Below are 25372 nucleotides of genomic sequence, written 5' to 3'. Positions count from 1 at the left end.
AATTATATTAAATCTTTAGATATTTCTGTCGTTTCCACTAATCGATCTTATATCTATATAAAAAAGTTTCTAAAATATGATCGATTTATGGAAATATTTGGTATTCAAAAACTAGTTACTTATTTTTTTTGCACGGGGGCTATTTCGGAATATAGGGGTTATTCTGCTTGTTATTTAAAAGTGGACTTTATTTTAATTTGGCTCAAGTTTCATATTTCTTTTAGGCTGAAATTATTCCATTCATTTTTATTTTTTATTTCGTTAGTATATCCATAATTACAGATTTTTTCAATCTCTGTATTCCGAAATAACCCCACAAACGCAATGTGTTCTCAAAATTTGCCGCAAAGGAATATTAAATCTACATACATTATAGAACAAAGCTGGATTAGGTACACCATTTATAACTCGAGAACAGCTGGACAGATTATTATCATCTTTGATATGTGGATTGTAGAGTTTGTCTTCGCCCCGAATAGCAGAATAGGGAGAGGAGCGAAGCCGCGGGAATATACTAGTAAGTATATAAACACATTAGAAATGCCATGTCACTTTTATATTTTGAACTAGCTTTTACCCGCGGCTACGCTCGCGTGAACCATAAACATTTCAATGAAGCAAGCAATCAAGCAAGCATGTAAGCAAGCATGCTAGCAAGCATTCAAGCAATCATTTAAGCTAGCTTGCAAGCAAGTATGCAAGCAAGCAAGCAAGCATGCAAGCAAACATTTAAGCAAACTTGCAAGTGAGCATGCTTCGCTCTCGTGAACCATAATTATTTCAAAGAAGCAAGTATGCAAGCAACTAAATAAACTTCATGCTACATCGTTTTGATAGTCGAAGTATCAGGTACGCTACCCTGTTCGACACACTGGAGATCTCTTTAATGTTGTTAGAGAGGGACCTATTAATAAGGAACCCTACGCCACCGTGATGTTGATCATCCTCGCGGAAGTACAGAAGGTGGCCCGAGTCTAAGGTGATGTGCCCTCTCCCTCTCTATGTACTTCACTTAACTCCTGACTAACGCTACTATGCAAGAATAGCGGGCGACCGGGAACTGGGGGCCATCTCTTTGTCGTGCGCTTCATTCTGTAGGTGTTTGCCCATAATCCCCATACTGGGTATGCGAGTTGGCGATCGTAGGGCACAGTTAATTGCACCGCCGATGCTTAAGCCCATCCGGGGCTCGGGGACTTAACTGTGCCGATTTGGCTGCGCTATGCCGCAATCAGCCAGCTGCCAGAGCCTAGTCTGTTAGACGGCAGGGTGCACCACGGGCAGGTAAGGTTGGCTTGGGGTCCATAGATGGAGGTTGGCCCCCTTACACCACAGATTAAAAAATCTAAAATCTTGAAAAGTTGAAAGTTTGAATACCTCAGACAATTACATACTAAAGTAAGCTGGGTTATTTCGGGAATCGCATCACTGGAATAACCCCTAAAGGGGTAATTCGGGTTTTTTTTTTTAAATATAGCTAGGCCTTTTAGACTGACACAGTCATTCGCAAAAAACGATTATTTGTCATAACATTAATAGTTCAATCTTGTAACTTATCAGGTTTTAGAGATAGCGGTGTTGGGGTTATTCGTATTTAATTTTTGGCACGAAAATGCACTTTACCCAAAAAAAATATATTGCACGTCCAACAATGTCAGCGCCTCGCATCATCTGGAGAGGCGCGAGGAGCGGTAAATAGGGCATCCATTTAAGTGCTGCCAGTGGTTAAACATCAACACGTTTAGGAGAAATTTTAAATAAATGGAATAACCCCGTTTACAGAATTACCCCAAAGCACCTTAGTGGCTTTTAATGCCATGTCAATGAAAACCACGACGTAATTTTCGGAATTCCCACGGGAATTTTGTAAAATCCCGGAGTTTCAATTCAAATGCTGTATCTAATTATTTACGCGTGCGAAGCCGTGGGTAAACTCAAGTTTAATATGTTAATCCACTAACACACTAATCCAATGACCTGTCAAGTTGGGGTTAGCTGAGGTCATCGACCTCTTTGCCCGCAACTCAGCCGCGTACTGCAGTCTGCAGTAACTTGCAGTAATATATTAGCTAAGAATGCTAACTGCATACTCGTATTCAAGTTGGTCAACAGAGGCTTTACACATGACTATATTATACAAGCATGCATGAATATAAGATTAACAAAGGTCATAAATGTACTAACAGTGTTTAATGTAGTAGCCATAATCAAGTCAGTCAAGTGAATACATAATAAATAACCTTACCAAGAACAGTTGGAAAACCCCAGAATTTGACACTTCAAAGTTCAATATCTCAAAAACGGCTGAATCGATTTTGATAAAACTTTTTTTTATGGCAAACGAGCAAGTGGGTCTCCTGATGGTAAGAGATCACTACCGCCCATAAACATCTGCAACACCAGGGGTATTGCAGACGCGTTGCCAACCTAGAGGCCTAAGATGGGATACCTCACGTGCCAGTAATTTCACCGGCTGTCTTACTCTTACGCCGAAATACAACAGTGCAAGCACTGCTGCTCTACGGCAGGATTAGCAAGCAAGATGGTGGTAGCAATCCGGGCAGACCTTGCACAAGGTCCTACCACATGTCTAAGAACCACCACTAGAAATCTGCTTTCAAATAAAAAAAACGCATTCAAATCGGTTTACCTATTCAAGAGCTACGGTGTCACAGACAGACACACAGACACAAATAGCGGACAACTTATTACACCCCTCTTTTTGCGTCGGGGGTTAAAAATTACGATGTTGCTGCGGCAGTTGTCCTTTCCATAATATCTTCAATCCAAATTCCGCTGACAGAGGACTTCAAACTTCATCGTCTGAACGATATTTGTGTTCGTCTGAGGATGAACTTTGGCTGAGTTCGAAAAACGTCAGTGTAGTGTGGCGGTGGTGATAGTTGGGTTTGTGTGATTACAGCTTGGAGGCGGAGGAGCTACATGGACACAAATTAGTTGCACAGACGTAGCTATAATAGTAGTGTAGTTCATTTAAATAAACCAAGAAGCTTCAGCAAAGTTCGTAAATCCCGCAAAATCTGACAATTTAGTCTCTTCTCAATATCCAGTCAATACTGGCATCTGCCTTAAATCAATAGATACCGTATTTGACTCGGTATTGGCAACGCTCTTATTGAACGTTGGCAACACCGACGCTGTGAATGCACTTTCGCGGCTACACAATTTTGAATTCACCTAAATGTATAGACGTAAGTTCGGTTTTGAACGTTTTGCTTTGTAGATTTACTGGCGCAGTTTGAGATACCATTTGTAAAAGTTTGATGGCTATTAATTTATTAACCCCCGATACAAAAAGAGGGGTGTTATAAGTTTGACCGCTATGTGTGTCTGTGTATCTGTGTGTCTGTGTGTGTTTGTCTGTCTGTCTGTGGCACCGTAGCTCTTAAACGGGTGAACCGATTTGAATGCTGTTTTTTTAAATTGAAAGCAGATATTTTAGCGATGGTTCTTAGACATGTTTTATCAAAATCGGTACAGCCGTTTTTGAGATATTGAACTTTGAAGTGACAAAGTCGGGGTTTCAAACTTGTTGTTGGTTATATCATACCACATTTTGAAAGACCTGCATTAAATCTGCCGCAGCGGAGTGTGCAAAATTATCTGACACATCCTACTGGCCCCAGAAGAGTGCTATCAGATACTTATGCGCGCTTTGTTGTGTCAGATATTAATGCAGACTGTACACAAATTCCTACCAACAAACACATGAAGCTTAAAATATTACCAACATTCTGCCATTGACCTTTCTAAGCCCCAGGAAACTGTAATGAAACCTGCTCGTTAATAATTCAGAGAGCGATAAACCCCTTTATGGCACGTGGAGTGTCGAAATCTAGTGTTCCCTTCTTCTGGACGATTAACCTTCCCTATGAGATTAGAGATTATGTGCTATTAACCCCGACGCAAAAAGAGGGGTGCTATAAGTTTGACCGCTATGTGTATCTGTCTGTCTGTCTGTGGCACCGTAGCTCTTTTATTTGAAATCGGGTTTTCTAGCGATGGTCTTAGATATGTTTCATCAAAATCGGTTAAGACGTTTTTGAGATATTTTACTTTGATGTTGCAAAGTCGGGGTTTTTCGAACTTTTTGTTGGTAAGGTTATATTATGGGTTGGAATGTATGGTGGAGAAGAAAAAAGCGAAATAAACGCTAAAATTAAATCAAATCATTTATTCAGTAAATCACTTTTACACGTCATTTATTAAACTACCAGTGCTTTCGGAAAGACCGTCATTCCAAGAAGAATGCAAAGCAAGAATCTTGGCACAGTCTTTTTTTTTCAAAATAAATTAATCACAAATAAAATACTTAAAAACTACAGTATACAATTAAAGAAAAAAATTACAAGAAAATAATAATAATAATACAGGGATGTATGGTGTTCCTTATGTTACAAAACTAAACACTAACTATATCTACGCTTAGAGGAAGTGTAGAATGCTTCCACCGTCATAAATAAAAATAAAAAATCAGAAATATACATTTCAGGTCAAGTAACCATTAAGCTATTGGATTCCGAAGGCAAGCTCACGTCTGCCGCCCCCAAAGTTAGCTCACACGCACTCATGTCATGCTCTGAAAGCAGAGCGGTACCGAGGGCATGGTATTGCTTCCGTTCCCATAAGCTCTATGGGATGGATCGTCTTGGGAACTTCGACGTCGCGAGCCTGTGACTAGAAATTAAACTAAAAAAAAACAAGTTTAAAATCCATAAGCTTAACAATATACAGCCTTAAATATAGCCAGGGGATTTCTAAAGTCCCTGAGTTAGTAATATTTTTTTAATAACAAAGGGATGTAGAAGTCCCTGAGTTAATTCCTAATCTAAATAATTCAGAGATGTATATAGTCTCTAAATGTCAAAGTAAACTAATTAAATTATACAAACTTCAGAGGTGTAAAAAGCCTCCAAGATCAAAAATTAATAATAATTATTAAAATAAAGAGATGGAGATGTATAAAGTCTCCAAATGTCAAAAAAATAAATATTTTTAAATTAAATTCTGCAACGCGGACAACGGCAACAGAACCAGAAACTAGACACGAATTGCGCCGGGACACTGCCAAGTCACACGTCACAACACTATACAATAGAATACACCGACATAAATACAGATTACTGCTGAAATACGACACGAACTACTTAATGGATTAAAAAAAACACACAATAATCTAGCTCATACATCAGAATAAGAGGATCGGAATAAAATCTTGAAATTACAACAGCTGAATTCAGAGTCACAAAACTTGGCATAATTATGGTGTTTGTCCGGGAGACGAGCTGTCGGTGGGCCTCCAACAAGATGGAGCGACGACCTGGTTAAGATCGGGGATCGCGTTGGATGCGGAAAGCACAAGACCGGTCTGAGTGGAGAGCCTTGGGGGAGGCCTATGTCCAGCAGTGGACGTCTTTCGGCTGACATGAGGATGATGATGATGGTATTTGTCAATGAAGACCACGATAATTCTCACGGGATTTTTTGTATAAGATGGACGTCTGGAATAACATATAAGTTCATTTTTATCTCGATATTCCCGCGGGATATCGAGAGTGATTTATGTTAGGTATCCTTTGAAATATCTTCGAAAATGATGGAGATTCTCAACAACATTTTTTTAGTAATTTCGGTGCTCTCAACTCAATCACAGTTTTCAGTACATCGTCAAGAGGTGGCGCCACACAATGCAATTAAAATAGGCCATTTTGTTAGTTACCTGAAATGCGTTTTCCCAGATAATAGTCATAGCTAGATCTATATAGCCCCCGAAAACCCTAAAGTAAATTTCATCGAAATCCTTAAAACAAATTTCGAGATCCCAAATTATAATAAAGGTATACCTAAATTAATCAGCACACATCTACCTACTGTTGAATAAAGGTTTCTTCATTTTTACGCCGATATATTAGTATAATATAATCATATTTTTTAACAGAATAATATATAAAAATACACTTGGTAGAGACTTATTATACACCAGAAATTAATCTTACGCGTAACTCTTCTGTAATTTAACTCTTCACAAAGCAAAAACCAATTAAACCTGTCTAATTTTCCTGTTATGGAAAACCCACTCCTACCTATATAGATCGCCAGCGGGCAGTGCGTACGGCCCAGACCGAGGTATCGATCCCACCACCACACCCAGCGGCCCACCGCACCACTTCTGCCAAGCAGTCGGCCTTAGCCACACCACCAAACCACTCGAAATTAAAAAAACAAAATTTACGCGCTCTTTTTCAATTTCCGAACGTCAATTTTTCTATGCTGCCAGTGTGAAAAATACAGTGCTTTTTTTAGTGCTCGAAGTTTGAAAGTGTAATAAAATTGTGAGTCATAGACATAATCAGGCGGCCGGTGTACTAATTTACACTGTTAAAACGTAATAGCATAAACATCAAGCCAAATTGGAATGAATTTTAATGCCAAATTGTTTATAACAGTGCATTTTTACCGCTACACTGCAAGGCAACCATTATCAGTACATCGGATGCAAACTATCTCACTTATCTGGTCCCCTCGCGATACTGCTCCACTAAGCCGCTCGAGCGTCAGTTGTTTGATATCAGCTGATGCAGCCAGTAAAAGCGGTTAAGAAAACCAATTTTCTATGAAAAACAATAGAGATTTACATGGTGAAGCGTCACGGCATGCGATTATAGTGACTCAGTCGACGGCGCAAGCGCGAGGTAGACGGTTGCAATCACAATTTCACGCGGACGCAGTTTCTAAATAAAAAAGACCGCTTTTTTAATTTTAAAGAAGCGTTCCTTTTTTCAAAGTTCGATTTAGTTTTTTTTGTGTGCGTTTTTTGTCTGTGGTTCGGTTCAGTGATGGTGTCGTGATTGGAAACTTTTTGCTTCTTTTATAATGGAAAGAAGCGTTTTGGCTGACATCAGGCACGTGACATGGGCATCTGAAGTAAGTAACTATCTATAATCTTGATAGTAACCGTTTGGCCTTCTCAATAAAACTCATAATAATCCGTCGATGCGTTTCGTAAGCCGAATTTATAAGCTGAGTTACAGAGCGTGCTTAAACGGTTGTACTGGTAGAGTCACCTGGATAAATATCTGCCACAGCGGAGTTTGTAAAAAAATCTGACAAGTCGTACTGACCCTAGAAATAGAGTCGATCAAATATTTATGCACGCTTTGGTGTGTCAGATATTGGTACTAATGACTATACCTTACATTATAGAGACAGTTTGAAATACAGGGGATTCAGGGGATACTAGCAGGACTAATTCTATACCGGATTCAGTTAGTTAAGGTACTATACCATATCAGTAGGTATTAGTTCATCATCCCAGCCTAGATATAATCGTATGTCCCACTGCTGGGCACAGGCCTCCTTAAGAATGAGAGGGCTTGGGCCGTAGGTTCCCACGCGAGCGGATTGGGAACTTCAAACGCACCATTGAATTGCTTCACGGTAAATCTCATGGTAAATTTCGAGTGTAATTTCACACATGAATTTCTAAAACTCAGAGGTGCGAGCTGGGGTTTGAACTCACGATCCTCTGCTTGAGAGGCGATAGGTCAAACCACTAGGCCAAGTAACAAACACACGCACACACACATTAGCATTTAGAGTATTAATAGGAAGGAATTAGGATAAGTACCTACATAATCTTGTCTTATTCTACACTCCACACCGAACAAGTGTAAATGGCATCTTGTCGGAGAACAATATGTAGTTAATATAAAATGTTGCTTCATCTGAAAAGGCTAAACTTCCATTAACTTGCAAAGACCATAAAGTTTTATCATGTGAAAATGTCGCTGAGATTACCCTTTCTTAGGAGTAACTGCCGCGTTACCTGCTATATAATATAACGACTGTTGCCCGTAACTTTGTATTGGACTACGGTCATTTTGTACACACTTCCGCCTTTAATCGGGAATAGTTTAGCTTTATAGTTTACTAGCTTTTGCCCACGGCTTCGCCCGCGTGGAATTGAGTTATCGCGCGCTGCTCCCTCGGGAACTGCATTTTTCCGGGATAAAAAGTAGCCTATGTCACTCTCTGGCCCATAAACTATCTCTATGCCAAAAATCACGTCGATCCGTCGCTCCGTTTCGACGTGAAAGACTGACAAACATACAAACACACTTTCGCATTTATTGGATTTCGCAGTCTCCATATCGTGTTAGTTACAAAGAAAAACCTTATTGATTATATTAGTTAAAACAATCATGTACCTACAAACAAACTAACTACATGTCAAATGCTTGCTGTTCCATCCCTGCAAGTTTCTTGCGGCGTATTCTTCTTGGCAATGATGGTCTTTCCGAAAGCGCTGGTAGTTTAAAAAATGACGTGTAAAAGTGATTTACTGAATAAATGATTTGAATTTTGAATTTGAATTTACAAGAACGGGCCATCCAAATATACCTTCAGCAAAAATGGGTTTAACACCAACAAAAAAATTGATAAAGATATTTTCAATCTGTTTGAGTTCCCAGTGATGTTTCTCCTGAGTATTTGATATCAATTTCAGCTTGATAACTCCAAGCGTTTCTGAGAAAAAGGGTCTTGACAGACAGACCAACAGCAACGTGATACAAGTACTACTCTAAAAATTAGACCCCTAAAAATTCATGAATATACTTTGTTGAGTTTCTTGGCTTGTTCTCAATAAGTACAGGTTTTCCCGAACCGGTGGTAGATTCTTCGATATTCTTAAATGTTTGTACATTCGTAGCTTCAATGAAGATATTTTGGGTTCTAATTTTTCAACGAATTTTTTTTTCACAAATGATTAATTTCCCGTTTCATATGGATGAAAGATTTTTTTCGTCCCTGTGAAACAGTTGAGAAAAATATTTTCGGCGATAAGCCAGGAATATTTAGACTTTTACTTCAAATAAATCGTTGCTTAAATACAAAAGGGCCACAAGTTTTAAATGCTATTGAACGTGCAATTATTGTAATAAAAATAAAAATAAAAAATAAATATTTGTGGACCTTTTGTATTTAAGCAGCGAAATATGGCCGACATAAAATGAAAGCTTGCTCTGCTGACAATTTCAGAGCAACAGCGGTCTATTTCACTTTTGACCTCTACAATGAACTTTGCCATCTTCTATTGTTTTTATACGGCCGATCTCTATCTCTGGTTCATCGTACATTGCTCTCTGACCTTCACTGTGTTAGATTATTGCCCCCAATACAGCAGTAATGGAGTGTATAAACGTGATTATTCGGCGTTATAGTGATGAGGTTTTCTAGGTTCTCGCCCGGGCTGGGCGTAGATTAGTTTTTGCGTAACAGTTTGTCTGGTACCTTAATTCGATTTGTTATGTCGCTATTTTTGTTTCTTTCTAGCCAACTTGTCGATGAGTAACTACTAACAGATACACTAAGTTATACATATTATCAACGTTAATAAACAGTTTTATTGTTCCATTTACATGAATCTCATTTTTTACAATTGGCAATTCGCGTAATGTCGTCAATCCATCGAGTGGAAAATCTGCCAGCGGTTCTTAACTCTAACTTACCATGTGCTAGGTATATAATCATCACCATCATCATCATCTCAGCCGTAGAACGTCCACCGTTGGACATTAGACCTTCTATTGCTTTGATTGGAAGCTGCCTGCATCCACCGTGAACCCTTGTCTTTTAATATAGGTAATCGGGCAGCGACCACGGACCGGCAAACGTAGCGTAGGACGTCCTCAGACTCGGTGGAGCGATGGTCTTTGCAGGGCGGCTGGCAAGAGCTGAATGAGAGTGGCCGAGGATCGTGCTCAGTGGCGTGCCATGGGAGAGGCCTATGTCCAGCAGTGGACGCACATAGGCTGATGATGATGATGATGAATCGGGCAGCATAAATAACTGATTCTTACGTAGAGCATGTTTAAACTTTTGTCACTTATCTTATATCTAATCAAGCCGATAGAAGTTTATCGGAATGTAAATAGCCAATCAAAACAGATAACGCTGTCAATTGTAATGGATAGCTTTTGACACCTGAACGACCTAGGTACCATTATTCTGTGTTATATACCAGTTGCAGCAAAAACTTAATCTTATTTTAAATGAACTTGACAGAAATAACCAAACCTAACCACCAAAAAGTTGGAAAACCAAAACTTGTCACTTCATAATGGAATATCTCAAAAACGGCTAAACCGATTTTGATAACACACATGTCTAAGAACCATCGCTAGAAAACCTGATTAATAAAAAAAACGCTTTCTAATCAGTTCACCCGTTTAAGAGCTACGATGCCAAAGACATACACACAGCCAGACACACAGACACACAAATAGCAGTCAAACTTATAACACCCCTTTTTTGAGTCGGGGATTAAAAATAAAATCAAAAACGTTATGTTATAGGTACAAATAAAACTAGTTTTATTCTTTACATACTCACCGTTTAACTCTATTGTATTGCATACTTAACTGCTTGTGCATCCAATCAATGCAACTCTTGCAAAACATGTGCAAAAAGTCTGTTAGCACTAGGTAAGTAGAGGCCAACCAGCTTTAACATTATTTGCGTCCTTTTCTAATCAACTTAATAGGACAGAGATCCCGCTACGGAGAGTCCAACTCGATTGCAAGATGAGAAAAAGTGCAGTTAGATTTTGTAATTTATTACCAAGATTATATTTATAACCATGAGGTTAGAAAGAGCTATTATATAGCTAGCTATAGTTTTTATTTTAATTTTATAGCAAGTAGAGCAAGTATAACATTTATTTTTTGCATTCATTTACAGGGTTACCAGTGCAAACTGTGGTTTTTCTGCTAGAAAATGTTGCCAATCCTTTTTTTTTGCCCCTTTTTTCCATCTCCGACTTATGGTAGCCAGACTCAAATTGGATATTGACGCCGTCTACATTTCAAGCTAACAAGGTCAATAGATTTTGCGAGATCGAAACAAAACACCGTCACTAATTCGCGTATTGAGTAATTTGATTGAAACTATCGATTACGTAATAAAATATGTGCGTGTTCAATACCACGAATGTCGTATTATGAAAACGGAACCGGCCGAATTGGGTGAACTATGTAAACACCCATAGACTAAAGTAGGTTGCCCTCTTTTTTTTAATTGGATTAGGTTAGAGGAAACAGGTAGAGGGATTTCAAGCTATATCATTTAAATGGGCTTTTAATGAACGGAACTGTCGTTACCTATACCTATATCTATCAAACTGAATGAATTACCGGCATTCATCGAATCTGCCATCGTGGAATCGTTCAGGCAACAGACTACGATCTGACATAATAATCATCATCATCATCCCAGCCTATATACGTCCCACTGCTGGGCACAGGCCTCCTCTCAGAGCAAGAGGGCTTGGGCCATAGTTCCCACGCGGGCCCAGTGCTGATTGGGAACTTCACACGCACCATTGAATTGCTTCGCAGGTTTGTGCGGGTTTCCTTACGATGTTTTCCTTCACCGCAAAGCTCGTGGTAAATTCAAATGTAATTCCGCACATGAATTTCGAAAAACTCAGAGGTGCGAGCCCGGGTTTGAACCCACGACCCTCTGTTTGAGAGGCGATAGGTCAAACCACTAGGCCACCACGGCTTCTACAATAATACTAACACAATAACTACTAACATAATAATATGTCAAAATAATTCAAATCCGAGCAGAATAGTTGAGTACCTACTTACAGGGCCGGATTTAGGGGTGAGGGGCCCCCACAATAGTCTTCGGTTTTTTTTTTCAAATTCCGATGAGTAAACGAATATACAATTTATCCTTTGATATTTTTTTTCGCTGTTTTACCTTTACCTACAGACCTACACTAATTTCTACAAGCATTTGTACTATTCTTAAATTTTTCATTTAATTTGGAAAATAGTTTGAGGGGGGGGGGGCTCTACTTCTTTGTTGTCCCAAGGCCTCCGGACCTCTAAATCCGGCCCTGCCTACTTATCATTGCAAGAATAGATTTCATGCACAATGTTACTTTCAAAGACTGTCTCTACATTATCATAACGTTACAACAGACACGTACCTGATATAAACTTGAATAATTATAATGGGCTAAAGCACTTTCTTTTAACGGACACTTATGTTTTACAGCCATCTTTATGTTTATTGTAACTGTCGACCGACTTACCTGTGCGGGTGAGTGTAATCGGAACTAACGTTTCTGCATACTAGTTTGACGTCGTTTAGTGGCCAGTGGCGCCACTTGAGCTCGACATATTTAGTTGGTAGAATTAGAATTATATTTTGCTGTAATTTTTTCTCGTTTTTATTACTCGTATGAACTAAACCAGGCCCTATACCACGAAGTACAAAACTCAAACTTCATATGTTGCCGTCCCGCCAACGCTTATGTCATTTAATACGGGAGTGATAAGGACGGTGCTTTACGAACTTTGATTTTCGAGTTTCTTTCTAGTTATAGCCCCTTATGAGAGAATGGTTTGCTGCGGCAATATTACTTGCGGCTGCGGTCTCATGCAACCATCATCCTCGTATTGTTTTTTATAAGGGTTCAGCTATTTTTTATCTTGACTGTACAGTCACCTGCATTAATAAATGCCACAACGGAGCGTGCAAAATTATCTGACACGTCCTACCACCCCTAGAAATAGAGTCGTATCAGATATTTTTGCACGCTTTATTGTGACACATATTGGTGCTGATGACTGTACTAATCGATATTTATAACGGTGGCAAATAAAATAAAAACTGGGTATAAGCTATGGATCTTAATAGCTAAAATAATTATTATTTCTAAACACGCCATTTCTCAATTGGATATATTTCAACTGAATTAAAATCAAGCTCTTAGTTTGAGAGCCCATTTAATATACAGAATGGTGCGAATCTGTACTGTAATTAATGTTGCCAACTTCACAAACAATCGCCGTCTGGAGCCGTTCATTTGTCTTGTCTGTGGCATCGACTTGTTTTATTGGATTAAAAGGCAAAAGCAATGTCCGTCGATTTGTAAAGGAGAGAAAATTGAAATGTGGTATTAATTATTTATAGTTCGTCAGACAGTGTGTCGAAAATTGACACAGAGATGTTTATATTTTCTGAATTAAGCTGAATCGATCTGGCTAGATACCTATTATATTTTTGTCTCCCAATAGACTCGTGAATCTAAATTAAATGCTGACCAGGAGTATAAAAAACCTGACGCAAGGGCAGCACTTCTACGGTTTATATTGTAACATTCTTTACACTTACTATACGATGCTCAGACCAATGATACTTTAAAATACAACGTTAAACTTTGACAGCAATAGACAGATGACATTTGAATTTAGTGTTACCAGTGCAAGAAATTAGTTCTATTGGTTTTCCGCAATATGGCGAGGTTTTTTATTTATAATTCTGGTGAAGATGAAGGAACCCTCGAGCACCACAGGGTATAAATGGCAAGTTCTTTAATAATTGATTGATTCAATAGTGTTACTTCGCGGAGTTCCTTATCAATGAACTACAAGCTTTTACCTTGTACAAGTTTATACCATAATATTCGTGTGACAAATGTGTATTACACTAATATTATAAACGCGAAAGTTTTTGTTAGCTTGTCGCGTTTAAACCACTAAACTAATTAATATAAAATTCGATATACAGATAATCCCGGGGAAGGACATAAGAGAGTTTATATCCCGGAAAGTTACATAGTTCCCGCGAGATTGCGCTAAATGAATTCTACGCGGACGGAGTCGCAGGCAACAGCTAGTAGTACTTTTTAGTGTATCTTGTTTCCATGGTAACGTCTCCGAGTCACCTATTAAAGGCATGATTTTGTGGGGTACAAATCCAGTAACTTAAGAAAGGAGTTGTGACAGATTCCTTCATGGCCTCCCCTAAGCATGCCAAAAGTATAAATTGCAAACACCATTGCCAAATCACTCGTAGGTATTCAGCTTATTATTTTGAGCTAAAAGGGGGTGCGAACAATGATCTACAAACCGCAATATCAGCCGGTCACGCAACCCCCGCCCTGGTTTAAACCCTCTTAATTAATATTCATTATCTTAATTACACAAATAATACGACTTTATTGCTTTATGACATGATCTGATTGTTGTTGGTAACATAGCTTGGTGCTGCATCAGCTCGATTTCCTATTGGGATTCCTAAATTAAAATTCTAGGTCACGTCAGCGCTAACATGTATAACATTTTGTTTAATTACAGGTACAGTTTATTTATTTATTTTATTCTAAAATTTGTAAAAAAAAGTAATGATTATTTCGATACCAAATTTTTTCAAAATTTCAAATTCGTTTCTTGGCCAAGTAACATCAGTCACATTTAGCAAGTCTTTAAAACTAAATATGTACATAGGTACTTATAATCTTAATTTAGATAATTAAACAATCCTAAGATATGACTCTTGGACTGTCCTTTAAACAAGTCCACAAATACGTACATTTATTGAATACAATGGTTGCGTTTCAAAAAACTGTTTCAGTTTTTTTTTACATATTTGTCTCTAATGATGCAATTTCTAGAGGAATACAAACTTATTTTCAACGGCAATCCTTTTTTAAATGTTTTCTTTAATTTTGTATTTGGTTTTTTGGTATATAAATTTCATCCTTGTTTCTGGTATTGAAAGTATGTATATCTGAGCATTTTTTAATCCCTTTTCCTTGTGGATAACTAACTAGACTAATAAATAGATACATAATAAATAAATCAAACTCAAAAAACATAAAACTTCAGCAAAGTACATCTTTATTCGCGCTCTTCAGTATTTCTCCTCTGTGGGCTGTGCTACATTCACTCCATCCCTCATTCCATCGTGTCATTCGATCAATCGTTCATCACATTCCTCATTCCTACCTAAATTTCCTCGCTACTGCTGCTCTTATAGTTTTTACAAAAACTATCAACTCGCCACGCGTCATTCAGCTATAAAAAAATCTATTGAGAGGGCTGAATCACCACGCGAATATGTCAGCGCAGGTTGTGGTTGGATTTCCTCGACAAATAAACTTCAAAGTATATTGTGATGACCACTGTTTATTTATCATAAAATAATGGTGGCAATCTGCCTTAACGATTACACGTATAAAACTAGATTAATCCTATAACAACAACAGAGCGAGATCAGATGCGATGCGTTTGCTTGGAGCCATTGCAACGGAAGGAAGAAGAAGGGAAGGGCAGCGCTGTCACACATGACAGTTGTCAAATATAAATCAGTGTTGCATGCATACAAATTCCAATAAAATCATTTCAAAAACTTCAAATATTTGAAAGACTGTTTATCCCTTTTAACCCCTTCAGAGGTGGTCGCCTCAACTAAGTCCTTTTAAAGATAAGGGATACAATTGTAAGGAATTCTACGAATTTAAACTCGTTTTCTTTGCTCAGTACCTACAAGCTTCGTTTGGACAAGTTTCATTCCTAAACTCATTTCATTCTGCAGTCGATTTTCCCAGGGGTTCAACGACCCCGCTTTCTAAGAGAAACTTTGGAATATTGGATTTCCCACATTAAACAAAACAATGTCGTTTTCATTTTACATGGTGATATTCACAATGCAAATCTTGATAGTGACTAAGTCAACAAGTCTCTGATCACAGACAATGTTTACTTCAATAGTTAACACAGTTTAACGGCTTTATAATTCAAGGTATTACTTAGATATATTTGTTGCAGGATTTGGTACACCATTAAAGGTAATAACGATCTAAATCCCGTAACAAATATTATATCGGATGCCATTCTGAACGTTTTTAGGGTTCCGTAGTCAACTTAGAACCCTTACTGTTTCGCCATGTCTGTCCGTCTGTCTGTCTGTCCGCGGCTAAGCTAAGAGACCGTTAGTGCTAGAAAGCTGTAATTTGACATGAATATACATACGCCGACAAAGTGGTAATATAAAAAAAATTAGGGTATCTGCCATGGACGTAAAATGGGGGTGATTTTTTTTCTCGACAAACCCTATAGTGTGGAATATCGTTGGATAGGTATTTTAAAACCATTGAGGTTTGCTAAGACGATTTTCCTATTCAGTGATCTGTTTGCGAAATATTAAACTTCAAAGTGCAATTTTTCATTTATATCGAGCGTCCCATCACATCAAAATCTAAACTGTTGGGTAGAAAAAAAGTATATCAAAACAAGGAAAATTATAACGGCCAAGATTGCTTGAGAATTATTAGTAGTTTAAGAGTAAATGGCAACTTAAGGTATAAAGGATTCCGTACACAATACTGTAATGGCTACGGAACCCTGTCTTGGGCGTGTCTGACACGCTCTTGGCCGGTTTTCTATAGATCAACTGGCCGACCGTCCGTCCGTTTAAATAATAATCACGATTAATTAAGTTAAATATCACGATCTCGAGTAGATCTAAAATGATATGAATTTAAGACTATAGACAGTAGAATATCGGGAGTTGATTTAAAGATAATTGCAGGGTTTCTTGACAGGCGAAATCGCTGATTACACCTCTCCATCTCTTCCGTGGATGTCGTAAGAGGCGACTAAGGATATAGGTTAAGGTATACCGTAGGCGACAGGCTAGCAACCTGTCACTATTGTACCTTTTTTGTCAAACTTTAAACCTAAAATTGCTAAAAGTGGCTCCGAATCGGTAACGTTTCGTATGCTCTGCCTGCCCCATTGGGGAATACAGGCGTGATTTTTGTGTGTGTGTCTGTGCGAAATCGCTAGATGGCGTTAGTATCGAAAGGTCCGTTTGACGTTACAGTCTTGCATATGATTGGCTCATTTAATTATTTAAACAATCTCAAACGTGGCGCAAATGTCAAAGTTGTCAGACGTAGTTCAATACTAGCGAAAACTAGATTCTCACAGAAACCCTGATCTTTTCTAACTTTCATAAAATACACGTGTGACACCCATAAGAATATAAATTTTAATGATCGATAGCTTTAACTATTGAGAACCATTTTATCGAAAAAATATACTACCTTTACTAATGGAGAGTTAATATTTTTTTTAATTTTCTCGAGCAGCAATGTAATGCAAACGTTTATTTGACGTTTCTGAGAGGCAGCAAATGTTAGTGTCAGGTTGTTAGCTTTGTTAGTTATACTCGTACATTGCGTGCGGAATTCATTATTGTGGAAAAAAATGTATGTTTTTTTTAACTAGAAATACTAATTTACGTTCATTATGGCTTATGCTTTCAGCCCTTAAAATATATTTTCTTATGGAAGTCACACGTTATATTTCAGAGAAGTTAGATGACATCATCCTGTGCGATTATGACTCGTGTTAACACTTGCTTAAATTGGGCTTCTTATCTGGAATGAGGATACACGTAACATTTAGAGCGGTAATTACGTGGGTCTGTTAGATAATACTAGGTCGTTACATTTCAGATAAACTGCAGACAAACTCTCGAGTTTGCTAAATAAATATAAGTACTTACTATATTTTTATGTAGCCTGTATTATGTCCCACTGCTGGGCAAAGGCTTCCCCTTTTCTCCGCCACTCTTCCCTGTCCTGGGCATGCACCTGCCAATCGAGCTGAAAAGCGCTCAGGTCGTCCCGCCATCTCCTCTTGGGTCTGCCTCTGCTCCTATGCCCATCCCTCGGATCCCATTCGGTTACGATCCGTGCCCATCGGTCCGGGTGCATGCGGCAGACATGTCCGGCCCAGTTCCACTTCAGCTTGGCGGTCTCGACACCCACATCTGTGATACGAGTTTTAGAGCGCAGTATCGTGTTTCTGATTCGATCAGTTCTTCGAACACCCAAAATACTGCGCTCCATTGCTCGTAACTATAAATATTCTACTTTATTTAGAATTTGATGTATCAAATTTAATTAATGTTTTATTTTCATAATTTATTTTAAATAGGATTGAGCCAGGACAATTGCGGAATGCGGATGCACCTTAAACTTAATATCAATTTCCGCGACTCCATCTGTGTATAATTTGTTTATCGCTGTCCCGCGGGAACTGTGCAATTTTCCGGGATAAAAACTATCCTATGTCCTTCCCCGGGACGCAAACTATCTGTATAGCGAATTTCATCTAAATCGATTCAGCGGTTTAGAGGTGATGAAGTAACAAACAAACATACAAACAAAAACTTTCGCATTTATAATATTAGTGGGGTTTAACAAAGAATTAGCTTAACTACAAAGAGGAAACGCTGCCAGCTTCTTCGGGACCTTGCCTCCAATGGAGGTACTCTCAGTAATTTGTTTATTTTTGGGTTTTATTTTTATTTTATTTATTTTAATTAAAATAGTTTTAATTTATGTTTGACATATTATGAAGTGTTCAAGACAAGTAATTGTTATTTTATTTTCATATTTTTAATAGTATCTCATCATCATCAAATCTCGATCCTTTAGTAAATTACTAGTAATTTTCTCTGGCATTGAATACCATGTGTTTTAGAGGGAAATGAATTAAATGTTATGTAGAATCAAAAAGTTCGCGTATTCATACAAATATCTGCCCCGGCCGGGAATCGAACCCGTGACAATAACAATATAATAATAACAATATTTGTTGCTAATTTTTGTGTCACTATGGAAGCTCATCCAGTTAAAAAAAAAAGATTTCGGCTCATCTAATCCATAAATTATTAGTTACAATGGTTATGTTTTGTTTACAAACCATGCCCACGTTAAATAGATTTCCAAATTTTTCAATGGAATTTTTCGCAGTAAGATATATCTCTTATATATAGCAGAATCTCTTTTACACACATAACACGCTATCTAAATCTTATCTTAAAACTGGGTCAACAGCGCGTTTGTGTCACGTTGCTCTCTCTAGAGCGCTGCAGAGTATCCCGAGAGCGCTAGAGTGCTCTACGGCCGCACAGAGCTCGCTCGAGATTGCTAATGGCCTGAGTTTTGTGCTTTTTTTAGTACGTTAATGTTGTTTTAACGGTTGGTACGATATTTCACTTTAATATGCAGGTAGATACGTCTGAAGCTGATTTGCACCGATTAACTTAACCTACGTGACTCCTAAATGGCGAACAGAAATATTATTTTAATCTGTACTTCTAGATTAAACACTTGTACAGTCGAATGCAAAAATAAAGTTAGGTAAATAAAGGTGTATTCTCCTGACGCCCAGAGTCCTTTATAAAGGACTTATTGTAATTTGAACATCAAACTTTATCATAAATGACATAAAGTTTGATGTTCATAAATCAAAAATCTGGCTTGGGCGTCAGCAGGGTATAGATATTATTGACGTCTTGGTAACGTATATATATTTATGCCCTAACCGTAAAGAAAGAAAGAAAGTAAGAAGACATTTATTCACTAATACGGAAGACACAAATACAATTAAATTTACACATTACACACAAATAAACCAAAAAAAATACACGAAAACACACACGAAAATAGCAACAAAATACACAATTTTGTGTGTCCCCGATTTTCCGCCAGAATCGTTTGTGACTCACGAAACGATGCACAAATATATAAATAAATAAAAATAGATTGAATTAAATTATAAGTGACCAAGAAATAAATAAATAAATTACCACTAGCACTAGCAAAAAGTAAAAAGTAGCGATAAATAAATTGTTGAAAACCGTACGTAAGAATATGCAAAAAACTTTTAATGTTTTTGTTATAATTGATAAATTATTATTTATTCTCGACTCTACCTCTGTCTCATGGTTACCATACTTGTTACGTTTAACGATCATAGACACATCATGTATTTAATGAACATGTTTGTATTTTCAAATTTGAATTTCCGTTTTTATTTTTATTTTAGATTACCACTTTGTCGGCATGCAAAATTTCAGCTTTCTAGTACTAATAGTCGCTAAGCTAAACTGCAGACGAATGGACAGGTAGACATGACGAAACTATAAGGGTTCCGTTTTTCCATTTTGGCTACGGAACCCTAAAACTCTTATTTTTATTCGTATCGCACAGACGTAGATGTTGTGTATGTGTACCGCAGGAGTAATGTAAAGAAGGTTGTATTCTACTGGTTACTGTACAACAACGTACCTAAAAGAAGAACAAATAATCAAACACACTTCGTTATTTATAATATTAGCTATTGTTGAACCAAGCATGTAATTAGATATTATGTTTGTCTTCCTATTACCGCAACTCCCAAACCTTGTTAGCTGGGTGTCACTTTTCCACATGTCCTTAACGTTGGCAGAGAAAGGAAATTAGATCGAGTGTTGAATACTTAGGTTTCTGAACAACTGTATTTTAATAATAGGGTGAGATATTTGTACGTATTAAGTAAATCATTATTTTATATCGACGACAATATAATATATTTATAATATGAAAAGTAAAATATATGGAAACCTTCGAGAGATTTAACTAAACGCGAAGCTAGAGCAACGACCCTTACATAATCCATAAGTGTAGTACATAGTGTAAGTGGGGGTATTGCGGTAACCCAGCCGAAATCCGGAGGGATGGGATGAGAACTATCGATAAAATAAGAATTAAAATTATCTAGTGTTAAGATTTTCACTCATCGTAACTATTGCAATACCCAGGGTTTATTACGATTAACTACTTACTTACTAAAACACAAAAAATAATACGACAAAACAAAACAGAGTACAAAGACTAACTTAGCCCTAAAAGGGATTTTTTCAAGCTCCATGAAAATCCGAATGAAATAACTAGAAAAATTTAATGTTTTTTTAAGTAGTGTGTAAGCGTCTCTTTGTGTGCCTGTTTAGGCACTTATGACAAATAAACTCTATTTCATTTCATTTCATTTCATTTCATTTAGATACTCGTAGGTAGATAGATAGACACATAAAAAACTTTATTCACAACCATGCCATGAAAATTGTACGGAAACAAGTGTTTTCTTTATAGCTTACTATTTTTGGTTGACAATAAAGAGTCATGTCATTGTGTTGTATTGTTTTGTATAATATTGTATTGTAGTGTGTGATATACCTAGTACGCATCATCTCGTTTAAGTTAAGCTTAAAATTGTACTTTGTGACTATGTCTGCGAGATCCCGGAATTGGCTCTAAGTATCTCGCTATTTTAATAATCATATTGTTGTATAGTATAAGCTTTATTAAATGAATAATAATAAATATTGTAATGTTAAATTTTTATTTTTATCTTATTATCTTTATTATTTTTTAACTGCGTGTACACCTGTAAAGGTAGGGTTAAGAGAAACTTAAGTTTAAGCATATGTAACTGCAATCTAAAACCTTAATTCATACGCAATAAATTTCATTTCATTTCATTTCAAGCAAAGTCGAACCATACAGAAAAAAGACTTTTTTATTTTTTATTTTTTCATTCTCCTGTTCGGAAAGTTTCATTTTCATGGGTAGATAGCAGGGTGGAAAATTGCGTTTTCATCTCTAGGGTGGAAAGTATTTTTTTTTTAGTTTTTTACGATGAGCCACGGAGTCGAAGATAAAAGTTACGTCACTGACACTTTTTTTTCACGTTTCGGCATGGCCATCTAGATGCACGTCGTGACCAAGAAGCTTATATACAAACACTGGAGGTTGAACGCCGAACATCCGTTTGAAACAAGAGATGTTGATCTTTATTCCGTCACGAATATATTCCATCTCTTTAGTTAAGTAAGATAGAGATGGAAGTCATTCGTGAAATGTGAAAGAAAGAGATGGAATATATAAATAAGTAATATAGGTACAACTTCTTCGTTCGGCGTTCAACCTCCAGTTTTGTATATAAGCTCCTTGGTCGTGAACAAATTGTTTTTTTAAAGTCGGCCGTGGCAAGTGGCCAGTGCGAAAAGGTTGGAGGTTGGATATAAGTTAATTGAATTTATTATTATTCTCTTTTTTTGTAGTATTTTTCCTCATAGTCGAAATGAAAAGTAGAGTGTCTAACTTGGGTGAAATTACCATTTCCCTCGAACTATTGGCGCTCTCACTTTGTTCGAGCGCCAGAAATATCTCGGGTGAAATGGGTCACTTTCCACCCTTGGTTATCAATCTACTATTCCTATTGAAATACGGAACCCTGAAAAGTAAAGAATAAAAGTTTTACACTAGATCACCTACGAGATCCGTACTAACTAGAAAAGTATTAAAGAGTACATACACACTATCCTACTTCTGACATATAGCTCTCTGAGACGAGACGACGTTATTGGAGCCCGGGGAAGATGAGAAAATTGGTCTTTACTAGGGTTGGGAGAGTATCGATATAACGCCAATTTATCGACATCATTAAAAATAAGTTTGCATATGTTAGAATTTTTTAAACAGTAATAATGACTATGAGCATTTGTGTCAGTTTTTTTTATAACATGGACTTTGTAATATTATAAGTGACCCCTTGTTATCGTAGGGTGGGGGGATTACTTATTGACGCTTTTTCACCCTTGAAATAGTTTTTTTCAATAAATAGTGTTTGAATTATATGCGACTGTTTATCATTAATCAAGTTATTGATGGAGACGCTGTTTTTTTTTGAATTTTCTATGAGTCAGTAACTAAGAAATGTTATTAAATTATTAGAGAACAGGTAAACTTTTCTGTTCCTGAAATTTAGATTAAAAAACGATTTGTAACTAAAACGCAAACGGTACCACTCTTCTTCAAAAATATAAAAACCTTAATAACGCCAGTTTTATGACGTGCTTTGTACTAAAAATAAAGATAAGTATTAAAGAACTAATACTATTACTTTGCTCACCCGTGACCTTATGATAGCTACGTCTATGCAAGAAATGTGTGTTCATGCAGTTTCTCCACCTCCACACTGTAAGAACACACCAATTACACAAACCTATAAATCACTACCACCACGCGTTTCGAACTCAACCAGAGCAGCACAATCGTTCAACATGCTACCAGATATTAGACTTACTTTTACTTCACCTTTATTTTTTTTACTTTTTTTTAGTTCATTGATATGGACCTCCGCAAAGTAACGCCTGATTCTACAAACTATAAATTGATTGACAAAAGATTATTTTCATCGACGATGCATCAAGCAAAACAATACGTCCGCCGAGATAGGCACAATTAGATCGGAATTCGCAAAAAGCGGGTTTGTAGCGCACTGGGCCGACGCCCGAGGGGCGCCTGCGCAGGCCATAATAATACGAACTAGCAGTAGATTATACACTGACAGTAAAACCAATCTCGGCCTATATACGTCCTACAGCTGAGCACAGGCCTTTCAAAATTAGAGTGCTACACCGTCGAATTTTTTCGCATGTATGCGCAGATTTCCTCACGATGTTTCCCTTCACCGTAAAACTCATGATAAATTTCAATTGTAATACATGAATTTCGAAAACTCAGAGGTAAAAGCCCGAATTTGAATTCATGGGCAGAGACCATAGGTTATTTATTTACTACGGCTTACTGACATTAAAACCATAATTAATAATGAAATACCATTATCATCATCATCAGCCGGAAGACTTCCACTGCTGAACAAAAAAGCCTGCCTGCCTTAGAGAGAGAAAGAGAGAGAGAGAGAAATATTTATTTACACAATTCGATACACATAAAAAATACATTAGATGAAAAAAAATAGCATCGAATAGTATAAAGTGGGCCCCACTCAGCATAATAACGAACCTTAGAACGCCACAATGAACGGCCACTCGCCACTTGAATCCACCGCACAGCAAACCAATAAACCATAAGATCTAAGATTGTTTTTTTGGAATCTTTTTGTATTTTTTATTTCAATTCCAAATTTTTACTTTTACGGTCATCCCGTAAAACCTAAATTGAAAATACAAACTGAAATATAGATGCACAGAAAAACCAAAAAAATAAGACCAGCACTGGGAATCGAACCCAGGTCCTCGGTATTCCGTACTTCTGCAGTGCTGGTCTTATTTTTCTGGTTTTTCTGTGCATCTATATTTCAGTTTGTATTTTCCATAAGATCTAGTAAAATTCCTGGATTTTGCTATAATACCCGTGGGGATTTTCAATAAAGTCAACGTAGACTTCATTATCGTTGCCAAATTTGCGTTTAGGATGCTGTTGGGGCTGCCGCGATACTGTACTGTTGAGAAAGTGGATGCGACTCCACACTTCTGTGTAAATGTATTTTAATTGTATTTTCATTTTCATATTTTATTACTAACTAGAAATAAGCCTGTCTACTAACAAAATGAGTCACAGTTACTTGAAATAAAGATGATTATTATTATTATTAAACAATAGTCGCGGGAAAATATATCGCGGGAAATATATCGTCTTATCTCAGCGTTTGAGATTTTGTTGTCTGTGTTTTTCTGTAGATATCAATAAAGAAATATATATGCTTGCTTAAATAAATATCAACAAGATGGCAAGTAAATGGACACATTTAGGTTTAGCCACAATTCTTTTTGCGACATTACTTAGCCTAGTAAATAGCTACAGTATCACTGTAGATGCTCATGCCGAAGAATGCTTTTTTGAACATGTTGAAGCCGACACGAAGATGGGTTTAACCTTCGAAATAGCTGAAGGTGGGTTCCTTGACATAGATGTAACAATCACCGGCCCTGATGGTGCGGTCATATACCATTGCACAGATCCTTACTAATTATTGTACTCATTTGTGGTGTGCAGTAAAAATATATTTATACTAGCTTTTGCCCGCGGCTTCGCCCGCGTGGAATTCGGTTATCGCGCGCTGTTCCCTCGGGAACTGTGCATTTTTCCAGGATAAAAAGTAGCCTAACTGTGTCACTCTCTGGCCCATAAACTATCTTTATGCCAAAAATCACGTCGATCCGTCGCTCCGTTTCGACGTGAAAGACGGACAAACACACAACGCACACAGTTTTGCATTTATAATAATTAGTTAGTACCTATGGATTGTGTCCTTTTAAGGAATAAGTTCGCCTTTGTACGTCAGCGTCTTCATCATTCTGCTAATCCAATTTGTTTCATTTGCAATAATGTTATATTTATATACATTATTCATGGAAAACAAACAAGAACACAACATGCAAACGTGGCTAATACAAAATGCACAGACAGTGCATGTAATAATTAAACGCCAGAGCGGGCGATTCTAATTATATGGCCTACTGCCCGCTTGGTTGGCTGTGGGAGGTATAAAAAACAGCAGAGGTATAGAAAACACGTCACTCGAAAATGCCTTTTGAAAGTAAATGGATGTAGGTACTTGTATGTTTTCAGTTTATTACGGCATCGAATACCTCCAGCCTTTTGTATAAATGCGTACAAACTTTTCGTTGGGCTTCTACTACCAAAAAATAAATAAGCCTGGAGGGGCAGGACATACCTTGAACACCGAGATGCTGCTTTCTCCAGCAATTGAGTTTCCACGTCACAGGAATTATTTTAAACGGCACAAAAATGTTCATCACCACTTCACTGCACAGATTTTAGAGGTTTTGAGAGTTTTTAATGGTATTTTGCGAATGAAGAGTTTATTTTTGCATTTGTATAAAA

General features: G+C 37.3%; 1 protein-coding gene across 8 annotated transcripts in view; it reads left to right on the top strand.

The window, feature by feature from the left end:
- Positions 1–25372, top strand: part of LOC141438859 (uncharacterized) — a 188786-nt gene that overhangs the window by 124494 nt on the left and 38920 nt on the right. Inside the window, exon 1 of one of the 8 annotated variants that reach the window (XM_074102896.1) lies at positions 6213–6945. The exons of the other annotated variants lie outside the window; for them this stretch is intronic. Within the exon in view, the coding sequence (XP_073958997.1) occupies positions 6895–6945 (51 nt within the window). The 5' untranslated portion in view covers positions 6213–6894. Of the gene's footprint in view, positions 1–6212; positions 6946–25372 lie in introns of those variants that run through there. 8 annotated transcript variants of the gene reach the window in all.

This window comes from Choristoneura fumiferana, chromosome 19 (genome assembly GCF_025370935.1).
Source record: "Choristoneura fumiferana chromosome 19, NRCan_CFum_1, whole genome shotgun sequence".
NCBI classification, from domain to species: Eukaryota; Metazoa; Arthropoda; class Insecta; order Lepidoptera; family Tortricidae; genus Choristoneura; species Choristoneura fumiferana.
This window is presented reverse-complemented; position numbering and strand designations above follow the sequence as displayed.